Source organism: Sphaeramia orbicularis, chromosome 19 (assembly GCF_902148855.1).
Source record: "Sphaeramia orbicularis chromosome 19, fSphaOr1.1, whole genome shotgun sequence".
NCBI lineage: Eukaryota > Metazoa > Chordata > Actinopteri > Kurtiformes > Apogonidae > Sphaeramia > Sphaeramia orbicularis.
Window position 1 is genome coordinate 2,276,781 of NC_043975.1, and position 27,898 is coordinate 2,304,678.

At 38.2% G+C, this 27,898-nt stretch overlaps 1 protein-coding gene across 2 annotated transcripts; it reads right to left on the reverse strand.

Moving 5' to 3' along the window:
• Positions 1-1,410: 1,410 nt before the first annotated feature.
• Positions 1,411-27,205, reverse strand: LOC115410572 (zinc finger homeobox protein 4-like). Of its 2 annotated transcripts, XM_030122264.1 has the most exons (6): positions 26,740-27,205; positions 26,318-26,647; positions 25,645-25,695; positions 16,672-16,965; positions 16,278-16,582; positions 1,411-1,600 (listed from the first exon to the last, which is right to left on the reverse strand). In XM_030122264.1, the coding sequence occupies exons 1-6, from the start codon at positions 26,780-26,782 to the stop codon at positions 1,562-1,564; spliced, it is 1,062 nt and encodes a 353-aa protein (XP_029978124.1). In that variant the 5' UTR covers positions 26,783-27,205; the 3' UTR covers positions 1,411-1,561. The 2 variants fall into 2 exon arrangements, with proteins under 2 accessions (XP_029978124.1, XP_029978125.1); XM_030122265.1 differs by lacking the exon at positions 16,278-16,582 and having other exon boundaries at positions 1,411-1,698.
• Between the last annotated feature and the right edge of the window lie 693 nt (positions 27,206-27,898).

Genomic DNA, 27,898 nt, shown 5'->3' on the forward strand with positions numbered 1-27,898 from the left:
TGGTGGGGTCTTAATTTTAAAGCAAAGGCACCTTTCGGGTAACACAGCCCCCCGTAATTGAAAAGGTGGATGATGTTTTTTTTTCTTATAGTGGATATTTTTTTGGGCTGCTCTCTTTTTTTTTCTCATAGTAGATAATTTTTTTCACCTGTTCTTTTTGTTTTTTTTTTCTTATAGTGAATAATTTTTTGGGCTAGTAGATAATTTTTTTTTGCCTGTTCTCTTTTTTTTCTTTTAGTGGATAATTTTTTTGGCTGGTCTCTTTTCTTCTTATAGGGGATTTTTTTTTTTTGTCATCTAGTGGATAATTTTTTGGGGGCTGTTCTCTTTTTTTTCTTATAGTGGATAATTTTTTAGGCTGTTCTCTTTTTTTTCTGCAGTAGATAATTTTTTTGTTAGTGGATAATTTTTTTAGGCTGTTCTCCTTTTTTCTTGCAGTAGATAATTTTTTTTGTCTAGTGGATAATTTTTTTAGGCTGTTCTCTTTTTTTCTTGCAGTAGATAATTTTTTGTCTAGTGGATAATTTTTTTAGGCTGTTCTCTCTTTTTTTTTCCCTTATAGTGGATAATTTTTTTTGGGCTGTTTTTTCTCTTTTTTTTTTCTTGTAGTAGATAATTTTTTTTCATCTCGTGGATAATTTTTTAGGCTGTTCTCTTTTTTTTCTTGTAGTAGATAATTTTTTTTCATCTCGTGGATAATTTTTTTAGGCTGTTCTCTTTTTTTTCTTGTAGTAGATAATTTTTTTGTCTAGGGATAATTTTTTTAGGCTGTTCTCTCTTTTTTTTCCTTATTAGTGGATTAATTTTTTTTGGGCTGTTTTTTCTCTTTTTTTTTTCTTGTAGTAGATAATTTTTTTTCATCTCGTGGATAATTTTTTTAGGCTGTTCTCTTTTTTTCTTGTAGTAGATAATTTTTTTCATCTAGTGGATCTTTTTTTAGGCTGTTCTCTTTTTTTTTCTTGCAGTAGATAATTTTTTTTCGTCTAGTGGATAATTTTTTGGCCTGTTGCACCTCTGGGCCACCGTACTATTGTCTATAAATCAGTTCTTCTATTTCACTGAAAAGTTCCTCTTTAGGTGATTCCGTCCTGATTTGAAGTGTGATGAGATATTTGGACTAGGAAATGAGAAAATACACTTGGTCAGAGTTAGATTTTTTTCAGTGTAGTTCTTCATGTTGTTCTACCTGACCTAATCCAACCTTTAATATCAATGCTATTCTATCAATACTCCACCAAAAACCCAGTATACCAGGGTGTTTGATCATAAACAGATATCTGACAGAGAATGAAGGTTATTACTAAAGCAAGAAAATCGGATTGAAATGTGATTGGATAAATGCTCAACGTACACATAGTGGAAGCAGTGACCAAGAGAAAAGATTCCACATAAACAGAATAGACCCACTGGGACCAATTTAATACGTCTGCATGGAGCAAATCTAACACTGTAGGTCAGTGATTGTGATTCTTTCAGGTCCTGCTGGTTCTGATGGATCAGCACTGACTTTGACAAATGACAGAATGTAAAGGAACTCAGTGGTGTGCAGCAGGTGGAAGGTCTATATGAGATTCATGACCCAGAGTCCACAGCAGTAAACCAGACTCTTCAGGATCAGAACTGAGTAGAACAGACAAGGAAGATGCTGGGAGTCCCAGGGCTGGACGGAAGGAGGAAGAGCTGGAACCTCTGGAACCTCTGAAACACAAAGCAGATCCATGTCCAGTGCTGTTGTGTCTGAACACACATGAAGCTGGAACATATCTGAACCCAGACCAGAAGCTTCACCTTGGTGGGTGGTGCCCCCCCCTCGTGCTGGACCGTGCACCAGTATTTATCTGAGCTGTTGTGGTTCTGATGGATGGTTCTGATGGAGGTTCTCCGTCCAGACTCTTGGACCTCCCAGCTGTTCTCCCTGGGCGTCGGGCAGATTCCTCCTCAGTTCCGTGGTCCTTCTGTCTTTTCCAGGAGAAGCGGACCTCAGGAGGAGACATGCCTGAGGCCACACACATCAGGGAGGTCTTCCCGTCCGGGGCCGTGGACGCCGCCGGTACACCACCACCACGGGCTTCAGCACCGGATCATCTGAAGGTGGACACGTGGACACGGTGAGCAACACGGACTGAGCAAGAAACCAGCACTGAACTATAGAAGCACACCATGAATGAAGAAAGAATTCCAAGTGGTTAAAGCTCCCGACCTGAACCCCTCCAGCCATGAAGCATTAGAGCGATTCCACAGCAACATGTGGAAAATACACACAAAACACAGAGAAAAGCACTGAAAGAAAAGCACAAATAAGGATCAAATACACACAAAACACAAAGAAAAGCACTGAAAGAAAGCACAAATAAGATCAAATACACACAAAACACAAAGAAAAGCACTGAAAGAAAGCACAAATAAGATCAAATACACACAAAACACATAGAAAAGCACTGAAAGAAAGCACAAATAAGATCAAATACACACAAAACACAAAGAAAAGCACTGAAAGAAAGCACAAATAAGATCAAATACACACACAACACAAAGAATGCCTTAAATATACGCAAAATATGCTAAAATACATTAAACATGGTAAACTAATAATAATAATAATAATAATAATAATATAGATAATAATAATAATAATTATGGGTTTTATATCACTTTTCTCGGTACTCAGACTCTTACAAACTACACGTAAAATACACACAAAATAAATAAATATTAAAAATCAATAAATGAATGTATTTGAATTATTTGAAGGTAATTATTAATGACTGTATTTCTGGACATTCTAATTAATAATCTAATAGTTTTTTTAATAGTCTTTCTGTGTTTTCTTTTTGTGTGCTACTCTTCTGTTCGTGGTTGCCTTTTGTACTTGAATATCCTAATACTAAATGTACATGTGCACTGTTCCACTCTTCTGTCTCTCTCTCTTTTTTTTCGTTCTTTCTTTGTTTTATGACTATGAATGCTACCTTGTGTGTATACTTATAAATGTACTTATGCACCCCCCCCCCCCTTTTTTTTTTTTTTCTTGTTTCCTCACAGTGTGCTTGGTTAAATGTACAGGCTTGTTAATATCTTTTTTATTTTCCATTTTTTACATCCTTATTTAATTGACTTATACTACCCTTTTTTTCTCTCTCTCCTCCTTTTAATGATCATTATTGATCCCCTTTTTTTTCTTCTTTCAGTGTACTTTGTATAATTGATGTCATGTATAATATCTTATCAGACTGTTTGGAATAAACATTTCAATAATCACAGAAACTCTTTTATTTCCTAAAGTTCTGACATAAAGAAGATGTTAAAGTCATGAAACAGTGAAGTACAACATATTTATTATATCTGGGATTGAACTGATTCAATATATTTACCTTTATATGTTTATTAACTGCTATTTTTACTCTCAGTTCCAGTACTTTCACAGAACATAGGCCATTAATAGAAGAAATATATGTGTAAGACACAAATGTAAATATAAGTGGTGTATTTGGGTATTATTTGAGTCTTATACTATTAATTAAACACATTCATTATCATGTCAAATACAAATGGAAACTTCTATTTTGACCCAATTAACATATTGAACAGCACTGAGCTTTAAAAGTGCATTCAAATAGAATTGCATGTATTTTTTCTCATCATGTAAAACATGTTTTTGAATCTGCAGGTTTGTCTGAATGACTGAGATGTTTGAACAATATGATCATCAGATTTAAAATAAAATCACATTAAAGATTTGAAAGAAATTAATTGTGTCACTTGTGTTGAACAGTGTTTATGTAAAAACAACGACATAAATAAATGTTGACTTATTTTAAAAGAATGTATCCTAATTACTTTAAGGTACTTATTTTATTATTAATTAGTGTATTTCTGGACATTATCATTAATAATCTAATTGTGTCCATTTGTCTTAATGTGAACAGTTTGTAATACAGGTTATTGACATGTGTAAATAACAGTATCATTATACTTATTCGATATTATTGAACTGATATTTTTGTCCCAATTAACTTAATTAACATCACCTATCATTTAAAAATGCTTTTAAAATATAATTGAATGTATTTTTCACATCATGTATCAGATGTTTTTTTAATTTGCAGTTGTTTCTGAATGACTGAGATGATTGAACTTCACTTTTATCAGGTTTAATAAAATAATAAAAATACACATTTTGGTTTTTATGAAGAATATTTTCGATTGAATAGAGACAGTTTAAAATAGAATGAAAGTTTATTTCTATAAAAATAGCTGCATGAATAATTATGAACTTTGAATAAAAACTAAAAACCTGTCAAACCTGAATCAGCACAAACTGACTTTAAACACATTTGACAGATTTACAAGTAAATAATGATATTAAATGTTGATTCTTACCTGTTACGTACAGTTTAGTCCCAGAACCAAAGATCCAGTAGCGATATCGTCCTCTCACAGTGAAATATGCTGGTACAAAAACCTGTGTGCTCCGACGCCGTGGGCTGACGTGGACTAAACGTGTCCAGATGCTGAACCAGGATGAGATTCCAGATCCATGATGTGTTTGTCTCATATTCACATCAACAGGACGGTTTTGTCTTTGTCTTTTGTGCATCAGTTGGACAGTTTGTTCAGTCCTTTAGTCCACATGGACTGGATCTGGACCCAGTGATGGATGGATTCCCATTCATGGTCTCCAGAGGATTGACTTGAGCTTTGAAGTGGACAAACACAGCAGTGGTTTTCATGGGACTGTTCATTTCATGGATCCAACTCTGAGTCCAACATTGGTCCGTGTCCATGACTCTTCAGGTTGATTGTGTTTGTCCTTTGGATTGGGATTTTTCTGCTCAGTTTTTTCCAACATTAAACCTGTTCAAATGGGTCAAATCCACTGGAAAATAGGAAATGTATGGATTCAAAGTGTCCTCAGATCAGTTGGTTTGTGTGTGAGATGGAGCTGAACTATGGGATGGTTGCCGTGGTTTCCTGTTCTGTTGGTGTCACTAACGCTGGTTGATGTTTGTGCATCTGGAGGTTTTTGTACAGACTTCAGGAGTCTTTTCTCACTGTGGGTACTGTCTAACTTCGTACAGCCGCAGTAGTATGAGGCTGAATGAGAGGGTCCAACTGTCTGGATCTGCAACTCATAACCTTTACCTTTATCTACAGATGAGAAGTCAGCTGTCTGAGGATGATTAGTCTTGTTATAAATGGAACCATCATTCCTCCAAATACTGAGAATCCATTTAAATGTTTCTGTGTCTTTCTTCTGGTACCAGCGTGTCCTTCTGCTGGTACACTTCTCAGTTCCTCCACAGCTGAAGGAGACATTTTGACCGACTCTCCTGGTCAGTGTTACATCCTCCTGAATCAGCTGTGTTGCCGTGGCGACCAGCGCTGTAGACAAACAGAGGCGTGGATGAAGGTTAGTGTGTGTGCGTGTTGTACAGGTAGAGTGTTGTGGCTCCTGATTGGCTGGAAACACTGACCTGAACACAGACAGCACAGAGCAGCCGGCGGCAGCAGAAGCATTTTGTGTGGTTTCCTCTGGTGAACCTGGGGAGAAGCGGCGTCTGCTGCAGCTGAGGACAAAGCAGGACGAGCTGGGACATCAGACCCGGGCCGCCCGCTTCGGAAGGGCTCCTCCCACCTCCCGTCGGCCCCCCCGCTGCGGTCGGGAGAGGGGAGAGGAGGCGGGGCCGGTTACCATAGAGACGGAGGAGCACATCCTGTGTGCAGGTGCACATCAGTGTTTGGACCTTAGAGCTGGTTACTAGTGAAGAGAAACTCCATCAACTCCAATGTCTCAGTGAGGAACAGTTGGATTAGTTTTCTAGTGTAAAAGTGTCTTGTCAAGGATAGTTTTGTTTTTTAGGCAAAAGATAAGAAACAAAAGTTCTGTTCATTTGTTGAAAATCCTTTTTGCAGTGATATTGGAAAGAAAACCAACACAAAGTGTGAGTTCAACAGTGAAAATGATGCACAGACTCTGGGTTTGACACATCACTGACACTGTTCATCTGTTCTCATGACTCTACTGTGTCGGGACCAGTGGCACTTCCACAATCCTCTGCTTCTGTTGATGTTGGTTGGAATGTGAACACACGTAGGTTAAAGTGAAAAAAATAATAGACAGATGATGTGGATGAAGTTGTGCTGAAAAAACAGATCCCAAACATGGGTATAGTAAACATTTGTTTCTATCGTATATAAAGGCAAAATCAGAAGGACTGAAAAACAGAGAAAATAGACTCAGACCACTAAGGGTTCATATTTGAACGTTTCTGCAACAGAAGGGACATTGTGCCGATTATTTTATGTTTTTTTTTTTGGTTTGGGTTTTTTCAAAATACAACTTGGTTAAATTATGTCACCGTGTGTATTAGTACTTTTTGAACATTATGAGCACAATTTCAACAATACTGCGATAATAATGATAACTGATAATTTTGGTCACAATAACTGTGATATGAAATTTTCATATCGTTACATCCCACACACACACATACACACACACACACACACACACACACACACACACACACATACACACACACACACACACACACACACACACACACCACACACAGAGGTCACTTGGCTTTTATAAAATACAATAGAGGGTGGATAGTAGATTCAGGTTATTGATTATAATAATGATATGATGCATGATTGAAACAGCTGATCAGATGGACTAAAGCACAGGTGTCAAACATGCGGACCAGGGGCCAAATCCGGCCCACCAAAGGGTCCAGTCCGGCCCATGGGATGAATTTGTGAAATGCAAAAATGACACTGAAGATATTAACAGTCAATGGTGTCAAAATCCTTTTAGTTCAGGTTCCACATACAGATGCATACAGACCAGTTAGTTATCAAGTGGATCAGAGCAGTCAAATATGATCAGAATATCATAGAAATACTGACAACAGCAAATTTTCTGTGTTTTGGTGTAAAAAAAGTAAAATTACATGAAAATGTTTACATTAAAAAACTAGACTTTTACAAAAAAAATTGAATAACCTGAATAAATATGAACAACCTGAAATGTCTAAAGAAAATTCAGTACAATTTTAACAATATTTGTCCTGTTCCTAAATGTTTAGTGCCGTCGTAGATCTAATCTGTAATGCACATGTATCCAGATCCAGATGTTGGAATTCTTCAATCTGAATGAGTCCTCTGTTTGGACTGGGTCTGTGCTGCTGCTGCCTGTAGAAAACCTGGGTTCTGCTGCCCTCTAGTGTCTCCAACAGTAAATGACATGTCACTGTCACTGTTCACACCTGTTTCTGTGGGAGTGGAATGAGTCCTCCACACATGGGCGCAGACTCCTTCTTCTTCTGTGGTGTCATGCTCGGCCTTTCCGTCTGCTTTTTCAGTGGCGTTTGTCTCGGCCGCGTCTCTGACAGACACGACCACGGCTCAGTTTGAGTGGGTTTGTCCGTCCTCTGTGGACGTTGGACTGAGTTCCTGCTGGTGTTTGTGTCCGTCAGCGCTGAAGACGGTCCAGCGGTGTCATAGGGGAGTTAGAAAATACCGCTTCTGCCATATACCGCGATATTTCATTTCACAATACTGTATCGATAGTAAAAAAAAAGTACTGTATCGATATTTTAGGTATTGATGCAGCAGGGGTCTCAAACAAGGTTATTATGGTTAACGTTATTGTTTTTTAGTGTATTTGATCTTATTTTTGCTTTATTTCAGTGCTTTTGTTTGTGTTTTTAGTGGATTTGATTTGAATGCGACCCTGAAGTGACCCGCATGCGCAGACGAGGTCCTGACGTAATCCGTGCCCACGCAGCACGCACTGTGTTTCCAGAAGTAAATCTGGAGGCATCTGGTATGGGCGTGTGTGGCACTGATCAAGTTTGTGTCCAACCCAAGTCAGCACCATTACAGTCCAAGAATTCCAAGTAGAAGATTCAAACAGAGCAGAAGCCAGGGTTTTTGCTGTGGCCTTTTGTGGTGCAATGGCTGCTACGTCTGTACAACCGACTATTTGGATGTGGAGGCGGAGTCAGGAGTGGTGGGATAGTGATGTTAGCGGCTTCACTCACACACACTTCATTCACAATTTTCAAACGACAAGAAGAAGGTTTCCATAGATCTGGGACCGCCTCTCCGTAACACTCTCACCACAACACACTCATCTCCCACCACCTCTATCTGTTCACCAGCGTGTTGCAGTCGGGCTGTACTGGCGTTTCAATGACGGAAAGGTCGGATAAATGCCACCTGGCCGTTCAGACTGACGTGGCATCGCAAAATATCCGACACGTATCAGATTTAGGAGCACATATGAAAGTGGTCTGGGTGGGATTGGAAAAAAGTGGATTAGTGGCGTTCAAAGTGTGTTGAACAGGTCAGATCCAGGTCAAATAGCGTCCAAAAATGGGATTTGGGCCACATTTGGCTGCAGTCTGAACGGAGCCTGAGTTTCCAAAGAAATGTTGAATGGACTCTTGAATGTCTTTCATTTGCTTTTGTCTGTGAATCAGTGATTAAAGATGAAACTTTTCTCCTTTCTTCTCCTCCTTTCTTCATTTTTGGACTCAGTCTTTCCCTTTAACAGTGGTGGTTTTCAGACTTGTGGTAGTAGTGGACTTGCTGTGTGCTGCTGCTGCTCAGTAGAAAACCTGGACTCTGCTGCCCTCTAGTGTCTCAGACAACAAACTGCAGCTCACTGACATTTATTGAACTGTCACTGATTCAACCTGTTTCTGCTGCAAGAACTCCGACTGTAAAGAGCACTGAGGGGACAAGGAGAACCTGTACACTGAACAGAAACAAGGAAATAGTGTGTGTTTGAATCCACAAAAAAGAAGAGTTTAAAGTGTGTTGGATTTGAGCTTGTGGTACTAATAGTGGGACCCAACTGTAGAAGTGTGGGAAAGTATTATTATTATTATTATTATTATTATTATTATTATTATTATTTTATTATTATATTTTATTTATTTATGTATTTATTTAAATTTTATAATTATATTTATTTTTTAACCCTTTCATGCATTAATTATGAGAACCTTGGTTACAATTTTTTTCTTGAATGTTTCTATTCCTCCATAGGCATGAAAAAAACAATGTGATCAAGTTTGTTTGTTTTTTCATGGAGTTACAAAAATGTCCATGCATTTAATTTTTGAAATAAAGACACATGTTTAAAACCCAATATCAGAAAGTGACATGAAAACAATGAAATAAAATAAAATGATGTTTTCTCACATTTTAACCCATTCTAATGCTAGTTATTACTCTTTTCATGGAGATAATATGCAAAAACAAAAACAAAACTTTTTTTTTTTCTAACAAATAATTGACTAATGCTGAAACATGTTAGTGCAGATCAGGTTTATCAAGAACAGCAAAATTACAGTAATGGTATGAATTCCAGTGTATGAGATGATGCATAAGTGTCCACTGTGTTGGCTGATATGGAACTAAAACAACAAAACCCATGAATATATAAGAGAACAGCTGGAGAAGAACTGTCCACTGTACTGACCACTATGCATGAAAGGGTTAAATTATTAATTTTATTTGTTTATTTTTGTTTAATTTCTTTGTTTTTTTATATGTATGTTTGTATGTGCATATGTATGTCTGTGTCTGTGTATATATGTATGTGTGTATGGATACAAATATATATATATATAGTTCTCAGATCCAAGCTGATGACACTGAAGAATTGTGGGTGTGACCGTATTTGGACGGACGGGCTGTTGAAGCGTCCCGGTGGGACGTCCCTCAGATGTCCTCCAGGTTTGACACGTCTGTCAGGATGGTTGAAGGATTTGTTGAAGGAAGCCAAACTCCATGAAATGTCTGAGCTCATGTCCCTGATTGGACATTTCATCCTGTCAGGTTGGTTTATTTCATTCATTTGTGTTTTGGTTGTTGGACAGTTTTGGAAAGCTGTTGTTTGTGTTTGGATTTGTGCTGTTCTTCTGCTTCTTCTTGTGATGTTCAGAGTAAAAGCACATGTGAGAATGAGCTGCAGATGGTGTAGTAGTGACATTTGAACAGGAGAGAACAGAAGGAAAGAGTTCATATTGTCAAACACAAGGGGGCGATAGAAGGACTGAGCTGGACTGGACTGGGATTGGGTGGGATTTGTTATATTGTGTTGGGTTTTGTTGTGTTGTTTTGTGTTATACTGTGTTATGTTTTGTTGTGTTTTTTGTGTTGTGTTTTGTTGTGTTGTTTTTTTGTGTTGTGTTATATTGTGCTATGTCAGGTTGTGTTGTATTTTTTTGTGTTGCGCTATTTTGTGTTTTGTTGTGTTGTGCTTTGTTTTGTTGTGTTGTTTTGTGTTTTTTGTTGTGTTTTATTGCGTTATGTGATGTTGTGTTGTGTTTTTTTTTTTGTTTTTTTTAAACTTTTTTTTATTGTATACATCAGCAGCAAAGTAGTTTATCAAAACATTTAAGAGGCAATGTGTAGTTCTCCACTATGTGGACATTTAGCTGCCATGCAATTTTTTTTTCATAATACATACAAAAGTGTAAAAAAAAAAAAAAAAAAAAAACAGAAACAAAAAAACCCCAAAAACAAATAAACAAAAAAACAAAAAAAAAAAACATAAATGGGTGCTTACGGTTTCAGTATTACTCAAATATATATATAAAAAAAAAAAAAAAAAAAAAAAAAAAGCAATCATAAGCAATCATAAAAAAAGGGACACCTTTAGAGGAATAACAGAGATTCAGGATGGCTAAAGGATATAAACTTGATCCATTTGTCACAAATACGATAAAATGTTGTAAAATGTTTTTTGTTGTGTTTTATTGTGTTTTGTCATGTTGTGTTGTGTTTTTTTGTGTTGTGCTATTTTGTGTTTTGTTGTGTTGTTTTTGTGTTGTACTGTGTTTTGTTGTGTTGTTTTGTGTTTTTTTTGTGTTGTGTTATGTTGTGTTGTTTTGTATAGTGTTGTGTTATACTGTGTTGTGTTTTGTTTTTTCTTGTTTTGTGTTATATTGTGTTGTGTTTTCTTGTGTTGTGTTGTTTTTTTGTTTTATTGTGTTTTGTTGCGTTGTTTTGTCTTTATTGTTGCGTCTGTTATATTGTGTTGCGTTGTTTTGTGTTTTCTGTTGTGTTATATTGTGCTGTGTTTTGTGTGTTTAATTGTGTTGCGTTTTATTGTGTTGTGTTTTATTGTGTTTTTTTGTTGTGCTGTGTTTTGTTGTGTTGTTTGTGTTTTTTGTTGTGTTGTATTTTGTTGTGTTTTGTTGTGTTGTGTTTTTTGTTGTGTTTTATTGTTATGTCATGTTGTGTTGTGTTTTTTTGTGTTGTGCTATTTTGTGTTTTGTTTTGTTGTTTTGTGTTGTGTTGTTTTGTGCTTTTTTTGTTGTTGTGGTGTCTTGTAGTATTTTGTGTGGTGTTTTTGTGTTGTGTTTTGTTGTGTTGTTTCTTGTCTTGTATTTTTTTGTTGTGTTGTGTTTTTTCTTGTTTTGTGTTTTTGTTGTTTTATATTTTTTTGTTGTTTTATGTTTCATTGTGTTCTGTTGTGTTGTGTGTTTAGTTTTTTTATTGTTGTGTTGTGTTGTGTGAGCTGCAGATGGTGTAGTAGTGACATTTGAATAGGAGAGAACAGAAGGAAAGAGTTCATATTGTCAAACACAAGGGGGCGATAGAAGGACTGAGCTGGACTGGACTGGGTTGTGTCGTTGTGTTGTTGTGTAGTTGTGTTGTTGTGTTGTTGTGTGTCCTCCAGCAGTGCAGAGTCTTCCTCATTTTGTGCTTTTTCTCTGAGGGTCTGTCTTGAACTGGTCAAAGCCTGAATCTGGATTAAACTGAGTCTGTGAGCTCCTGGTGGGTGGACTGTGTTTAGTGGTTGAACTTGGTGTAAAAACGTGTTTGTGATGGCGTACGTGGGAGGAGGTGGATGATCAGATGTGAATGTGTTCTCTGTGGTTATTAGACTGTTGACAGAGAATCAACACTTCCTCTGTTCAACAGCCTCCACATTCACACCAGATGAAACCTCCACATTTACAGAAAAAAAGTTGACTCCGTTGTTGAGTTTCCTGTCTGTTATCAATCTGTTGTCATTTATCGGAGCAGCAGAACATGAACCACACTGAGACGGAACTAAAACCACCACACTGTGGTTTGTAGAGTTACCTTCCTCTGTTCACTTTAACGAACAGAATAAAAATAAGGCCGAAAAAAAGGACAGTTTTATCAGTGATTTGAATTATTACATCTATTTAGAAAACATTTAAAGAAGAAAAAAACTGTTCATTATCTGAACCTTAACCTTAATGATATTAAAAAGATACATGTTTAATTTTATTTATCAAACTTTAATTATAATGTGAGTCAAAGACTGAAATCAACAGGTTTTTATTTAGAGCGGGGGGGTCAAACATGCGGCCCGGGGGTCAAATGTGGGCCACCAAAGGGTCCGATCCGGCCTGTGGGATGAATTAGTGAAATGGACAAATGACAAGGCAAGGCAGGTTTATTTCTGTAGCACATTTCATGTACAAGACAATTCAAAGTGCTTCACATAAAACATTAAAAGCATTACAGCAGAAGCAATAAAAAGTATAGGCATGAGAAAAAACAACTAAAAATCAGATAAACAGATAAAACACACAAGCAGAAAAAACAGATCAAAACTTTGAACTTCAAAGAAACCGTGCAGATCTGAACTGATGAATCCAAACTGTGTTCAATCCAGCTGAGAACAGGTGGGTCTGGAACCTGGATTTAAATCAACTGAGTGTTTCACTGAAGATATGAACCATCATTTTAGTTCAGGGTCCACATTCAGACCAGTTCAGTCTGATGTGGGTCACATCAGTCAAATACTAACATCATAACCTATAAAAAAAAGACAACTTTACACACTTTTCTCTTTGTAAATGTAAACATTTTCATGTAATTTTCCTGTATTTACACTAAAACAAACTATCATTTCACACAAAAACGTGAACAACCTGAACAAATATGAACAACCTGAAATGTCTTCAGAGAAGTGGAATTGTACCAATATTCTGTCTGTTATTGAATGTTGTGTGTATTTGTAGATCCACTGTGATCTGTCAGTTATAATGAACATGTGCAACTGATAAACTGAGGCAGAATATTGGTAAAATTGTACTTTATTTATTTATTTATTTATTTAAAATAAATTTTTAGGGTGTTCCTGTTACATTGTTTTAAAGCAGTGGTTCTTAACCTTGTTGGAGGTACTGAACCCCACCAGGTTCATATGTGCATTCACCGAACCCTTCTTTATTAAAAAATACAATATGATTTTTTTCAAATTCAAGACACAGGTATATGTTTTACTGGTGCACAAAATGAACCGTGCATTAACATCACTTTGCTCAAAGAACAAAACCATGAACTTACAACAAATTCCATACCTTTTCACAAAGACATGACCTTTTTAATACAACCACACCAAAATGGTTTTAATTTTTAACCTTATGTATTCCAATAATGAACTTATTGTATTTATGCTATTTATCATTTTTAACATTTTAACACACACCCATCACCTAATTTCCATCAGGCTACAATAATAATGAATATTTACTGCAAATCAGTGTGACTTCTGCTGTTGTGTATGTGTATGTGAGGGCCGTCAGGTCGGCCCGGTTTTCGTTTCATCTCACTCCGAACTTTCCGAACCACGCAATTTTGACATAAAAAAAGATAATTGCATGTAGTGTATCAAAAAAAAGTTCTCGTTATACTCCTTCAGTATTTTTGTGATCGTTGTTTTATTACGGCACGAGCTCGGCTTTAGCGTAATATGATTTCTCCATCCGCGACGGTGCGTCGGTCGTCACATGATTGTAACTGACCAGTGCAGTGACCGAAAAATATAAACAAATGCTACACATGGCTGCCTCTGTGGTTAACAGGAAGTAGCAAAAGTCATAACAACGATGTGGAAAATACTCAAATAATTCATCGTCAGACGAGTGGAAGAGATTATAAACACTTCCGGATGTGTTGTAGTGTTATAAGCAACAACAATACACCGCGTATATTGGATGTCAATCAGAGAAAGAGTCTCTGAAGCCGTTTGTTTACATACACGGACCTAGCCCGACACACACACCTGACTAATGAGTCCAGTGTGTGTCTGGACCTCCGCCGAACCCCTGAGACTGACTCACCGAACCCCTAGGGTTCGATCGAACCCAGGTTAAGAACCACTGTTTTAAAGGATTGTTTGTAGATGTAAACATTTTCATCATGTAAGGAAAGTTTGGATTTGACATTATTTATATATAATTATCTTATTATTGTATATTATATATCTTTATATTTCCACATCAGACCAAATGTGGCTGAATGTGGCCCCTGAACTAAAATGAGTTTGACAGCCATGATTCAGAGTCAGAAACAAAACCCACTGAATCAAACATGTCGCCCTCATGTTTTATCAGGCGTTGGTTTATTTTTTCACAGAAACTGAACCACGTCCTCCTCACGACACTTTATTTCACCAAATTAACAGTAATAAAATTAAATACAAAGTCTTTCACTACTTCAGTCTGTTCAATTATTTATTTTTACCATATAAAAAAACAAGCTTGTGATGTAACAAAATATCAATAGAATGAATAATAATAGAAATAATTTAATAAGTGTAACTGTATTTATACGTAGCTTTATTTTATACTTTTATGACAAACAACAACAGTGTCATCAGCGTAGAGTTTTATCTAAACTGCTCTGATTGTAAGACTTTTTTCTTTTTTTGCCAGGATTTATACATAATAGACGTAATATTTTCAACTTGATCCTCAAAGTCTGTATTAAATCACAACATATTGATAAAATATTGACCAGTTTCTAATCAATATCTCCACTCCTTTTGCTCATATATGACAGTTAAATCTGCTGAATGGAGGTAAATAATGGTTGAAGAATCTTCATAGTTTTTACTTTATTTTTCTGTTGTTTCAGTTTAATCTCAGTTTACTGATATTTAATAGAAGAAGCTCAAATTATACATTTAAACCAGAGAAATCCATGTAAATGAATGAGACATTAAACATAGATTTACTGTGTATTTATAGTCAACTATGGACAAATAAGAGTTAATGCACAAAACGGTGAAATAGTGTCTGTTTATAGAAACTGTGAAATGTAAAGGTCATGCACCTCATTGAATAGATTTCAATTATATTGTTTTTGTGTTTTCAGAAGGAAACAAACTAATATTAATTATTAATTGATAATAGATAAAATGAAAATGTGTCATCATTTACCAGAGCAGTAGAATTCAACCCACAATGAGACAGAAATAAAAACCACTTAAATATACAAGTTATTTTATTTTTTTAATCTGCTTTGTTTTTCTTCTTGAACAGAATCAGGGATTCTTTAACAAACTGAAGAACAATCGCACGACGACAACATTTTAGCAACAGCATTGTTTTTTTCACCCCTACACTGTAAAAATCTAAATGTGACCAAGTGTATTTTTGTCATTTCTAGTCCAAATATCTCATCACACTTCAAATCAGACAGAATCACCTAAAGAGGAACTTTTCAGTGAAATATAAGAACTGATTTATAGACAGTAGATCTGGAAAATCTGATTTATACAAATCTTACCAAGATCATTTTCACTTGTTCCATCGGCAGATTTTTTGCTTGAATTTAGCAACAACAACAAAAAAAATGTCAGTGAAACAAGTGAAAATGATCTTGGTCAGATTTCTTGAAATAAATTTTCATGCTCTATTTTCTATAAATCAGTTCTTATATTTCACTGAAAAGTTCCTCTTTAGGTGATTCCGTCTGATTTGAAGTGTGATGAGATATTTGGACTAGAAATGAGAAAAATACACTTGGTCAGAGTTAGATTTTTTCAGTGTAGTTCTTCATGTTGTTCTACCTGACCTAATCCAACCTTTAATATCAATGCTATTCTATCAATACTCCACCAAAAAACCCAGTATACCAGGGTGTTTGATCATAAACAGATATCTGACAGAGAATGAAGGTTATTACTAAAGCAAGAAAATCGGATTGAAATGTGATTGGATAAATGCTCAAACGTACACATAGTGGAAGCAGTGACCAAGAGAAAAGATTCCACATAAACAGAATAGACCACTGGGACCAATTTAATACGTCTGCATGGAGCAAATCTAACACTGTAGGTCAGTGATTGTGATTCTTTCAGGTCCTGCTGGTTCTGATGGATCAGCACTGACTTTGACAAATGACAGAATGTAAAGGAACTCAGTGGTGTGCAGCAGGTGGAAGGTCTATATGAGATTCATGACCCAGAGTCCACAGCAGTAAACCAGACTCTTCAGGATCAGAACTGAGTAGAACAGACAAGGAAGATGCTGGGAGTCCCAGGGCTGGACGGAAGGACAACAAGGAGTCAGCTGGACTGGAGGGGTAGGGGATGGTGGAGGGGTAGGTATTGGTGGAGGGGCAGGGGTTGGGGTTGGTGGAGGGGTAGGGGCTGGTGGAGGGGCAGGGGTTGGGGTTGGTGGAGGGGTTGGGGCTGGTGGAGGGGCAGGGGTTGGGGTTGGTGGAGGGGTTGGAGCTGGTGGAGGAGCAGGGGTTGGGGTTGGGGTTGGTGGAGGACGAGCTAGAACCTCTGAAACACAAAGCAGATCCATGTCAGTGCTGTTGTGTCTGAACACACATGAAGCTGGAACATATCTGAACCCAGACCAGAACCTTCACCTTGGTGGGTGGTGCCCCCCTCGTGCTGGACCGTGCACCGGTATTTATCTGAGCTGTCGTGGTTCTGATGGATGGTTCTGATGGAGGTTCTCCGTCCAGACTCTTGGACCTCCAGCTGTTCTCCCTGGGCGTTGGGCAGATCCTCCTCAGTTCCGTGGTCCTTCTGTCTTTTCCAGGAGAAGCGGACCTCAGGAGGAAACATGCCTGAGGCCACACACATCAGGGAGGTCTTCCCGTCCGGGGCCGTGGACACCGCCAGGCACACGCCCACCACGGGCCTCAGCACTGGATCATCTGAAGGTGGACACGTGGACACGGTGAGCAACACGGACTGAGCAAGAAACCAGCACAGAAGAAAGAATCAAGGAGAAGACTTCCGGTTGAAGGCTCATGGAGTGAAGTCATGTGTCAGGTGGGCTCCCGCTTTAATACTTTTTTTACGCCCCACTAGTCGCTACTTGCCGCAAACCACATTTATTTCAACTAAACTGGATTTTTTGTTGCTTTAAAATGCCTCCCAAATCGGGCAAGACTGCAGATAAGACAGACACCGACGGTGCCATTAGCAAGGCTGATTTGGTGGCTACATTGGCTGAACACAGAGCGGCTTTGCTGTCGGAGATTAAAACTTCCTTTAATGAGGTTAATGACAAACGTGATGGACTACAACAAGCCGTGAACAGTCACGATGGTCGCCTGACGTTGCTGGAAGAAAATGCTGAGTCCGTGCATCAATGATTGGAGAAGGTAGAGGCTACCTGTGATAAGCTACTAATGGAGAACCAGAAGCTAAGAGCTAAAATGGTGGATTTCGAAGGAAGGAGTAGGAGGAATAACGTTAGACTGGTCGGCCTACCGGAGGAGATTGAGGGACCTCAGCCAAGCAAATTTTTTTCCCTAATGCTATACGAAGTACTCGGCCGTGATATTTTCCCCTCTCCTACCGAGTTGGACCAGGCTCACCGTAGCCTAGCCCCTAAGACGAAGCCCGGTGATAAGCCCCGAACCCATTTTGATCTGCTTTCACCGCTATTACAACAAGGACCTGCTTGTTCGAGAAGCTCGCAACAAACTCAACTGGTTTATCAAGGACATACTTTCAGAGTTTGTGAGGACTATGGGCCAGAAGTGGTAAGCCACGAAGGGAATATAAAGCGGTCATGTCATCTTTGTACGAACTGGGACTCAAACCAGCGCTCCTGTACCCAGCGAGGCTTCGCATTACACAGGTGGACGGCAAACGCAGGTGGCTCAGATCGGTGGAAGAAGCGGAGAAATATGTCCAGGAAGCTAATAGCAGTGTATAAAACTGTTTTCCTGCGGGTGTTGAAGAGGCAGGTTTGTCACTCTGTGTGTGAGGTTTTTCTTTTTTTTTTTTTTTTCTTCAGTATCGGTCAGGTTGTATCAGACATGGATGATGGTCAATACATATCATGATTATTATTAATTAGTTATTCTACCTGACCCATATCTCTAATCCAATCTATGTGGTTTGCAAATATAACTTTTTTTTTCTTTTTTTTTTTTTTGATTCAATGCAATGGGGCCATTGTATACCTCTTATAGGAATAAGGGAGTACTAGAGTAATAGTTTAGTTCAGTCTGGAAGATGTTAGATTAGATAGGGAAGGTGTGTTGCTTGTTTTAGCAGCTAGTCACCTTTTTGGGCGGGGTGGGATTTTGTTTGTTTGCTTTGCTGTCACCATTGATATTTTTGTTTTGCTTTACTACTTTTATGGTGTTTGCATTGATGTACTTGTGTTATATGGCACTGGTTACTGTAGGATCATTTCTATTGGATTTTATTTTATTTTTTGTAACCCTAAATGAGTAGTGGTCTTAATATTATTGGTTGGAATGTTAAGGGATTAAATCACCCTATTAAGAGAAAGAAGGTCTTGTCACATTTGAAACAGTTAAAGCAGTGGTTCTTAACCTTGTTGGAGGTACTGAACCCCACCAGGTTCATATGCGCATTCACCGAACCCTTCTTTATTAAAAAATACAATATGATTTTTTTCAAATTCAAGACACAGGTATATGTTTTACTGGTGCACAAAATGAACCGTGCATTAACCTTTTCACAAAGACATGACCTTTTTTAATACAACCACACTGAAATGGTTTTAATTTTTAACCTTATGTATTCCAATAATGAACTTATTGTATTTATGCTATTTATCATTTTTAACATTTTAACACACACCCATCACCTAATTTCCATCAGGCTACAATAATAATGAATATTTACTGCAAATCAGTGTGACTTCTGCTGTTGTATATATGTATGTGTACGCCGTCAGGTCAACCCGGTTTTCGTTTCATCTTGCTCTGAACTTTCCGAACCACGCAATTGTGACATAAAAAATGATAATTGCATGTAGTGTATCAAAAAAAAAGTTCTCGTTATACTCCTTCTGTATTTTTGTGATCGTTGTTTTATTACGGCAATAGCTCGGCTTTAGCGTAATATGATTTCTCCATCCGCGACGGTGCGTTGGTTGTCACGTGATTGTAACTGACCAGTGCAGTGACCGAAAAATATAAACAAATGCTACACATGGCTGCCTCTGTGGTTAACAGGAAGTAGCAAAAGTCATAACAACGATGTGGAAAATACTCAAATAATTCATCGTCAGACGAGTGGAAGAGATTATAAACACTTCCGGATGTGTTGTAGTGCTATAAGCAACAACAATACACCGCGTATATTGGATGTCAATCAGAGAAAGAGTCTCCGAAGCCGTTTGTTTACATACACGGACCTAGCCCGACACACACACCTGACTAATGAGTCGAGTGTGTGTCTTGACCTCCGCCGAACCCCTGAGACTGACTCACCGAACCCCTAGGGTTCGATCGAACCCAGGTTAAGAACCACTGAGTTAAAGGTTGGGGTAGCGTTTTTACAAGAGACTCATCTTAAAAATTCAGACCACTTACGATTGAAAACAGGATGGGTGGGACAACTTTTTCATTCTTCTTTCCAGGCAAAAGCAAGGGGAGTTGCCATAGTAATAAATACAGATGTGCCATTTAGTCACTCTACATCTGTGGTAGATGTTAACGGCCACTATGTTATAGTCACAGGCTTACTTTACAGTATTAAAGTTGCGCTAGTTAATGTTTATGCTCCCAATTTGTACGATCCCCTGTTTTTTCAGCGCATCATTAAACATCTCCCTGATTTGAACTCACATTTGCTTATAATGGGAGGGGACTTTAATTTATGTATGGATCCTACATTGGACAAATCATCTAATAGACCAGGCAGTGTCTTAACAAAAGCAGCCTTTTATATGCAGACCATTTTAGCGGAATACGGTATCTCTGATATATGGCGATTTCTTCATCCCCAGGATAAACAATTCTCTTTTTATTCCCACGTCCATCACACATATAGCAGGATAGATTATTTTTTTATTGACAATAAACTTACTCATTTTGCTCATACATGTGAATACCAAACCATCTTAATTTCAGACCATGCTCCTCTGGTCTTGGCTTTGAATCTACCTGCAGTGAGAAACAATAGTAGACACTGGAGGTTTAATTCTTTGTTACTGTCTGATAATAATTTTGTTAAGTTCTTGTCAGAAGAAATGCGTTTCTTTTTAGAAGTTAACATTACTCCAGATGTATCTATCTCTACTGTCTGGGAGACCCTTAAAGCCTTCATAAGAGGGCAAATTATATCCTATGTTGCTAACAGGAACAAAACTGCCAAACAAGCACAAATGAAATTAGCCGAGAAAATAGCATATATTGATGCAAGTAATGCTCAGGCCCCATCTCCTGATTTAGACAAAGAGCGCCTTAAACTTAAAACTGAGTATGACCTCCTCACCTCTTATCAGGTAGAAAACTTGTTGCTTAAGAACAGAAGTGTAACCTATGAACATGGTGATAAAGCCGGGGAGATTTTGGCCAGACAGTTGAGGGGTGCGAGGGCTAAACAGCTAATTAATGGGGTAAAATTACAAAATGGGGAAGTGGTTACTAATCAAGAAGAGATAAATAATGCTTTCAAAGATTTTTACTCCAAGCTCTATACTACATGCAATCCAAGTTGTGCCCTCATTAATAGTTTTCTTCAAAACTTGGACATTCCGACTATATCCCCAGAACAGGCTTCAGTTTTGGATAACCCAATATCACAGGAAGAAGTAATTGCTGCTATCAAGTCACTAAAAACTAACAAATCCCCAGGCCCAGACGGCTTACCTAACGAATTCTGTCAAGCTTTTTGTAGCCAGTTATCCCCAGTTTTGACACAAACATATGCTGACTCCTTTATGTCAGGCCAGCTTCCTCCTACTCTAAATCAGGCAGTTATAACACTCTTGGCAAAGAAAATAAAGACCCGTTGGATTGTGCCTCCTATAGGCCAATCTCTCTGCTTAACTCGGACTATAAAATTTTAACAAAAATACTTTCCAGCAGACTTGAGGACGTATTACCCAGTATAATCTCTACAGATCAAACCGGATTTGTTGAACGGCGACCATCTTTCTCTAACATTAGACGACTATTCAACATTATGTATTCCCCCTGTCAGTCTACTTCAGAATGCCTTCTCTCTATGGATGCAGAGAAGGCATTCGATAGGGTAGAATGGAACTTTCTCTTTGAAACCCTAACTAGATTCAGATTTGGACCATCTTTTATTTCATGGGTTAAGCTTTTATATGCATGTCCCTCAGCCATGATCCTGACCAACAATCTTTACTCCAAACCTTTTAATCTTTACCGTGGAACAAGGCAGGGCTGTTCATTAAGCCCACTTTTGTTTGTTTTAGCGATCGAACCCCTAGCTATAGCTATAAGGGATAACAGTCTGATTACAGGCATCACAAGGGGAAATGCGGAGCACAAGTTATCTCTTTACGCTGATGATCTTTTATATGTATCAAAAGCGGAGTCTACAATTCCACATATTATTACCTTGTTAGAAGAGTTTGGGAGAGTGTCTGGTTACAAGTTGAACCTGCAAAAAAGTGAATTGATGCCGCTTAATATTACCAGCCTTGCATTAAAGAGTATTGAGATTCCGTTTAAAATAACTCTGGACAGTTTTACTTATCTTGGTATAACGGTGACCAAAGCCTTTTCAGACCTGTTTGAACAAAACTTTGGGAGTCTTCTTACTCAAACAAAACAGGAGTTGGCTGCCTGGTCCTCACTTCCAATTTCACTTATTGGCAGGGTCAATGCAATTAGAATGATGGTCCTCCCAAAGTACTTATATGTATTCCAACGTTTGCCTGTGTTCATTCCTGGGAGCTACTTTAAGAAATTGGATGCAATTATTTCTGTGTATATTTGGAATGGGAAGCAACCACGTTTACGTAGAGACATCTTGCAAAAGCCAAAAAGAGATGGAGGCATGGCTCTCCCAAACTTTAAAATGTATTACTGGGCTGCTAATTTGCACTGTTTAACCTTTTGGGTTCACTATAACTCTGGTAAGACTTGTCCCATATGGGTTTGCATGGAAAAGGACTCTTGTGGGTCTGTATCTCTGCCTGCTCTTCTAGCCTCTTCCATGCCCATATCTGAGACAGGTGTGTGTAGCTCCAATCCAATGGTTACCAATTCACTGAAGATATATACTCAATTCAGGAAACATTACAAATTACAGGAAAGTTGTCTTTTTGGCCCTGTTGCACACAATCACTTTTTTAAACCTTCGCTGCTTGATAGCACATTTGCTGTCTGGCACAGCAAAGGTATCAAATGCTTAGGGGACCTATCCATACAAGGCATATTTGCCTCTTTTGATCAGCTTGCACAGAAATTTAATCTTACAGCATCACATTTCTTCAGGTATCTCCAAGTCAGGCATTATGTGAAGAACACTACAGTAGATTTTCCAAACAAGCCGAATATTACCATTTTAGATGACGTCTTTACCTTTGATCTGAAGAAAAAGGGTGCCATTTCTTTTATAATGAGGAGAATGTCTGCTATATCTCATCATCTCCTCAATGTGAAAACACGACAACTGTGGAGCAAAGACCTACAGGTGACAATAAGTGAAAAGGTATGGACTGCGGTTTTGAAGCAGATTCATTCGTCCTCTATATGCGCACGTCATTCTTTAATTCAGTTTAAGATTGTTCATCGGGCACACATGTCAAAGTCCAAACTGACTAAAATGTTTGCCCAAATTGATTCTACCTGTGATAGATGCAAAACAAATGAAGCAACACTGTTACACATGTTCTGGTCCTGTTCCAGTCTTGAACACTATTGGAGGAGTATTTCTGAAGTGCTTACTAATATACTAGGAGTTACAATCCCCCTTGACCCTTTAACTGCACTGTTCGGTATTGTTCCTGGAAGGCCGCAGTTACCCGCAGGAGGACTCAAGGTGGTCGCCTTCACTACTCTTTTGGCACGTCGCCTTATTCTTACAAGATGGAAGGAACCTGCCCCACCCTCTGTTGGACACTGGGTCAGAGATGTGATCTCCAACCTTAAAGTCGAAAAAATCCGATATACATTATGTGGATCTGAACAGAAGTTTCATAAAGTGTGGAAATCTTTTTTAATCTTCTTTGACAATCCTATGACTCATGTACAAGGCCCTTAACAAGTCAAGATGTATTTGTAACACCTTGAAATGTGACTTTATTTATATTTACAGTGCCATATTGTATATGCATATAGATTGGTGACAGCAAGGGGTTTAGGAGGGTTAAGTGGGTTTTGTTTGACTGATTGATTGATTGATTGATTGATTGATTGATTGATTTTTAATTTATGTTTGAATACCTGTGTGTATTCTATATTTGAAATTTACTTTAATAAATATATCTGAACAGAAGAAAGAATCAAGTGTTAAAGCTCCGACCTGAACCCCTCCAGCCATGAAGCATTAGAGCGATTCCACAGCAACATGTGGAAAAATACACACAAAACACAAAGAAAAGCACTGAAAGAAAGCACAAATAAGATCAAATACACACAAAACACAAAGAAAAGCACTGAAAGAAAGCACAAATAAGATCAAATACACACAAAACACAAAGAAAAGCACTGAAAGAAAGCACAAATAAGATCAAATACACACAAAACACAAAGAAAAGCACTGAAAGAAAGCACAAATAAGATCAAATACACACAAAAATCAAATGAATGCCTTAAATATATGCAAAATATGCTAGAATACGCTAAAATACATTAAAACATGGTATAATAATAATCATAATAATAATAATAATAATGGGTTTTATATATCTCTTTTCTCGGTACTCAGACACTTACAAACTACACTAAAATACACACAAAAATATTAAAAATCAATAAATGAATGTATTTGAATTATTTGAAGGTAATTATTAATGACTGTATTTCTGGACATTCTAATTAATAATCTAATAGTTTTTTTCAATAGTCTTTCTGTGTTTTCTTTTTGTGTGCTACTCTTCTGTTCGTGGTTGCCTTTTGTACTTGAATATCCTAATACTAAATGTACATGTGCACTGTTCCACTCTTCTGTCTCTCTCTCTTTTTTTTCTTCTTTCTTTGTATTATGACTATGAATGCTACCTTGTGTGTATACTTATAAATGTACTTATGCACCCCCCCCCCTTTTTTTTTTTTTTTCTTGTCTTGTTTCCTCACAGTGTGCTTGGTTAAATGTACAGGCTTGTTAATATCTTTTTTATTCTCCATTTTTTACATCCTTATTTAATTGACTTATATTACCCTTTTTTTTCTCTCTCTCCTCCTTTTAATGATCATTATTGATCCCCTTTTTTTTCTTCTTTCAGTGTACTTTGTATAATTGATGTCATGTATAATATCTTATCAGACTGTTTGGAATAAACATTTCAATAAGCACAGAAACTCTTTTATTTCCTAAAGTTCTGACATAAAGAAGATCTTAAAGTCATGAAACAGTGAAGTACAACATATTTATTATATCTGGGATTGAATTGATTCAATATATTTACCTTTATATGTTTATTAACTGCTATTTTACTCTCAGTTCCAGTACTTTCACAGAACATAGGCCATTAAATAGAAGAAATATATGTGTAAGACACAAATGTAAATATAAGTGTGTATTTGGGTATTATTTTAGTCTTTATACTATTAATTAAACACATTCATTCTCATGTCAAATACAAATGGAAACTTCTATTTTGACCCAATTAACATATTGAACAGCACTGAGCTTTAAAAGTGCATTTCAAATAGAATTGCATGTATTTTTCTCATCATGTAAAACATGTTTTTGAATCTGCAGGTTTGTCTGAATGACTGAGATGTTTGAACAATATGATCATCAGATTTAAAATAAAATCACATGAAAGATTTGAAAGAAATTAATTTGTGTCACTTGTGTTGAACAGTGTTTATGTAAAAACAACGACATAAATAAATGTTGACTTATTTTAAAATAATGTATCCTAATTACTTTAAGTTACTTATTTTATTATTAATTACTGTATTTCTGGACATTATCATTAATAATCTAATTGTGTCCATTTGTCTTAATGTGAACAGTTTGTAATACAGGTTATTGACATGTGTAAATAACAGTATCATTATACTTATACGATATTATTGAAGTGATATTTTTGTCACAATTAACTTAATTAACATCACCTATCATTTAAAAATGCTTTTAAAATATAATTGAATGTATTTTTCACATCATGTATCAGATGTTTTTTGAATCTGCAGTTGTTTCTGAATGACTGAGATGATTGAACTTCACTTTTATCAGGTTTTATAAAATAATAAAAATACACATTTTGGTTTTTTATGAAGAATATTTTCTATTGAATAGAGACAGTTTAAAATAGAATGAAAGTTTATTTCTATAAAAATAGCTGCATGAATAATTATGAACTTTGACTAAAAAATCAAAACCTGTCAAACCTGAATCAGCACAAACTGACTTTAAACACATTTGACAGATTTACAAGTAAATAAATGATATTAAATGTTGATTCTTACCTGTTACGTACAGTTTAGTCCCAGAACCAAAGATCCAGTAGCGATATCGTCCTCTCACAGTGAAATATGCTGGTACAAAAACCTGTGTGCTCCGACGCCGTGGGCTGACGTGGACTAAACGTGTCCAGATGCTGAACCAGGATGAGATTCCAGATCCATGATGTGTTTGTCTCATATTCACATCAACAGGACGGTTTTGTCTTTGTCTTTTGTGCATCAGTTGGACAGTTTGTTCAGTCCTTTAGTCCACATGGACTGGATCTGGACCCAGTGATGGATGGATTCCCATTCATGGTCTCCAGAGGATTGACTTGAGCTTTGAAGTGGACAAACACAGCAGTGGTTTTCATGGACTGTTCATTTTCATGGATCCAACTCTGAGTCCAACATTGGTCCGTGTCCATGACTCTTCAGGTTGATTGTGTTTGTCCTTTGGATTGGGATTTTTCTGCTCAGTTTTTTCCAACATTAAACCTGTTCAAATGGGTCAAATCCACTGGAAAATAGGAAATGTATGGGATTCAAAGTGTCCTCAGATCAGTTGGTTTGTGTGTGAGATGGAGCTGAACTATGGGATGGTTGCCGTGGTTTCCTGTTCTGTTGGTGTCACTAACGCTGGTTGATGTTTGTGCATCTGGAGGTTTTTGTACAGACTTCAGGAGTCTTTTCTCACTGTGGGTAGAACTGTCAGACTTCCAACAGGCGCAGTAGTATGAGGCTGAATGAGAGGGTCCAACTGTCTGGATCTGCAACTCATAACCTTTACCTTTATCTACAGATGAGAAGTCAGCTGTCTGAGGATGATTATATTTGTAAATGGAACCACTATTCCTCCAAATGTAGAGAATCCGTTCAAATGTTTCTGTGTCTTTCTTCTGGTACCAGTATGTAACACTGCCATCACACTCCTCAGTTCCTCTACAGCTGAAGGAGACATTTTGACCGACTCTCCTGGTCAGTGTTACATCCTCCTGAATCAGCTGTGTTGCCGTGGCGACCAGCGCTGTAGACAAACAGAGGCGTGGATGAAGGTTAGTGTGTGTGCGTGTTGTACAGGTAGAGTGTTGTGGCTCCTGATTGGCTGGAAACACTGACCTGAACACAGACAGCACAGAGCAGCCGGCGGCAGCAGAAGCATTTTGTGTGGTTTCCTCTGGTGAACCTGGGGAGAAGCGGCGTCTGCTGCAGCTGAGGACAAAGCAGGACGAGCTGGGACATCAGACCCGGGCCGCCCGCTTCGGAAGGGCTCCTCCCACCTCCCGTGGGCCCCCCCGCTGCGGTTGGGAGAGGGGAGAGGAGGCGGGGCCGGTTACCATAGAGACGGAGGAGCACATCCTGTGTGCAGGTGCACATCAGTGTTTGGACCTTAGAGCTGGTTACTAGTGAAGAGAAACTCCATCAACTCCAATGTCTCAGTGAGGAACAGTTGGATTAGTTCCATTTGTAGAGCTGATCAAACAAGCAAACAATCCTAGTCAGAAACCAATTCAGTCATTGACAAGTTTAGAATGAATCTGAGAAAATCTAAAGACAATCCAAGAATTTAATGCATTCTGCAAAGTTCCACTAATGAGCAACAAATGCATCAGGACTGAAACTAGACTGAGAATTTACAGCCTCTACTCCTGCTCCTCCTCTTCCTCCTCCTTCTCTCCTCCTCTTCTCTCCTGCTCCTCCTCCCCTCCTCTCCTCCTCCTCCTCTCCTCCTCCTCCTCCTCTCTACTCTCCTTCTTCTCCTCTCCTCCTCTTCTCTCCTGCTCCTCCTCCCCTCCTCTCCTCCTCCTTCTCCTCCTCCTCTCCTCCTCCTCCTCTTGTCCCTCCTCCTCTCCTCCTCCCCCTCCAGTCCTCCCTCCCCTCCTCCTCCTCCTTCCTCCTCCTCTCTCCTCCTCTTCTCCTCCTCTTCTTCCTCCTCCTCTCCTCCTTCTCCTCCTCCTCTTCTCTCCTCCTCCGCCTCCTCTCCTCCTCCTCCCCTCCTCCTCCTCTCCTCCTCCTCCCTCCTTCTCTCCTCCCTTCCTCCTCCTCTCCTCCTCCTCTTCCTCCTCTTCCTCCTCCTCCTCCTCTCCTCCTCCTCCTCTCCTCCTCCTCCGCCTCCTCCTCCTCCTCTCTCCTCCTCCTCTTCCTCCTCTTCCTCCTCCTCCTCCTCCTCTCCTCCTCCTCCTCTCTCCTCCTCCTCTTCCTCCTCTTCCTCCTCCTCCTCCTCTCCTCCTCCTCCTCCTCTCTCTCCTCCTCCTTTCCTCCTCCTCCTCCTCTTCCT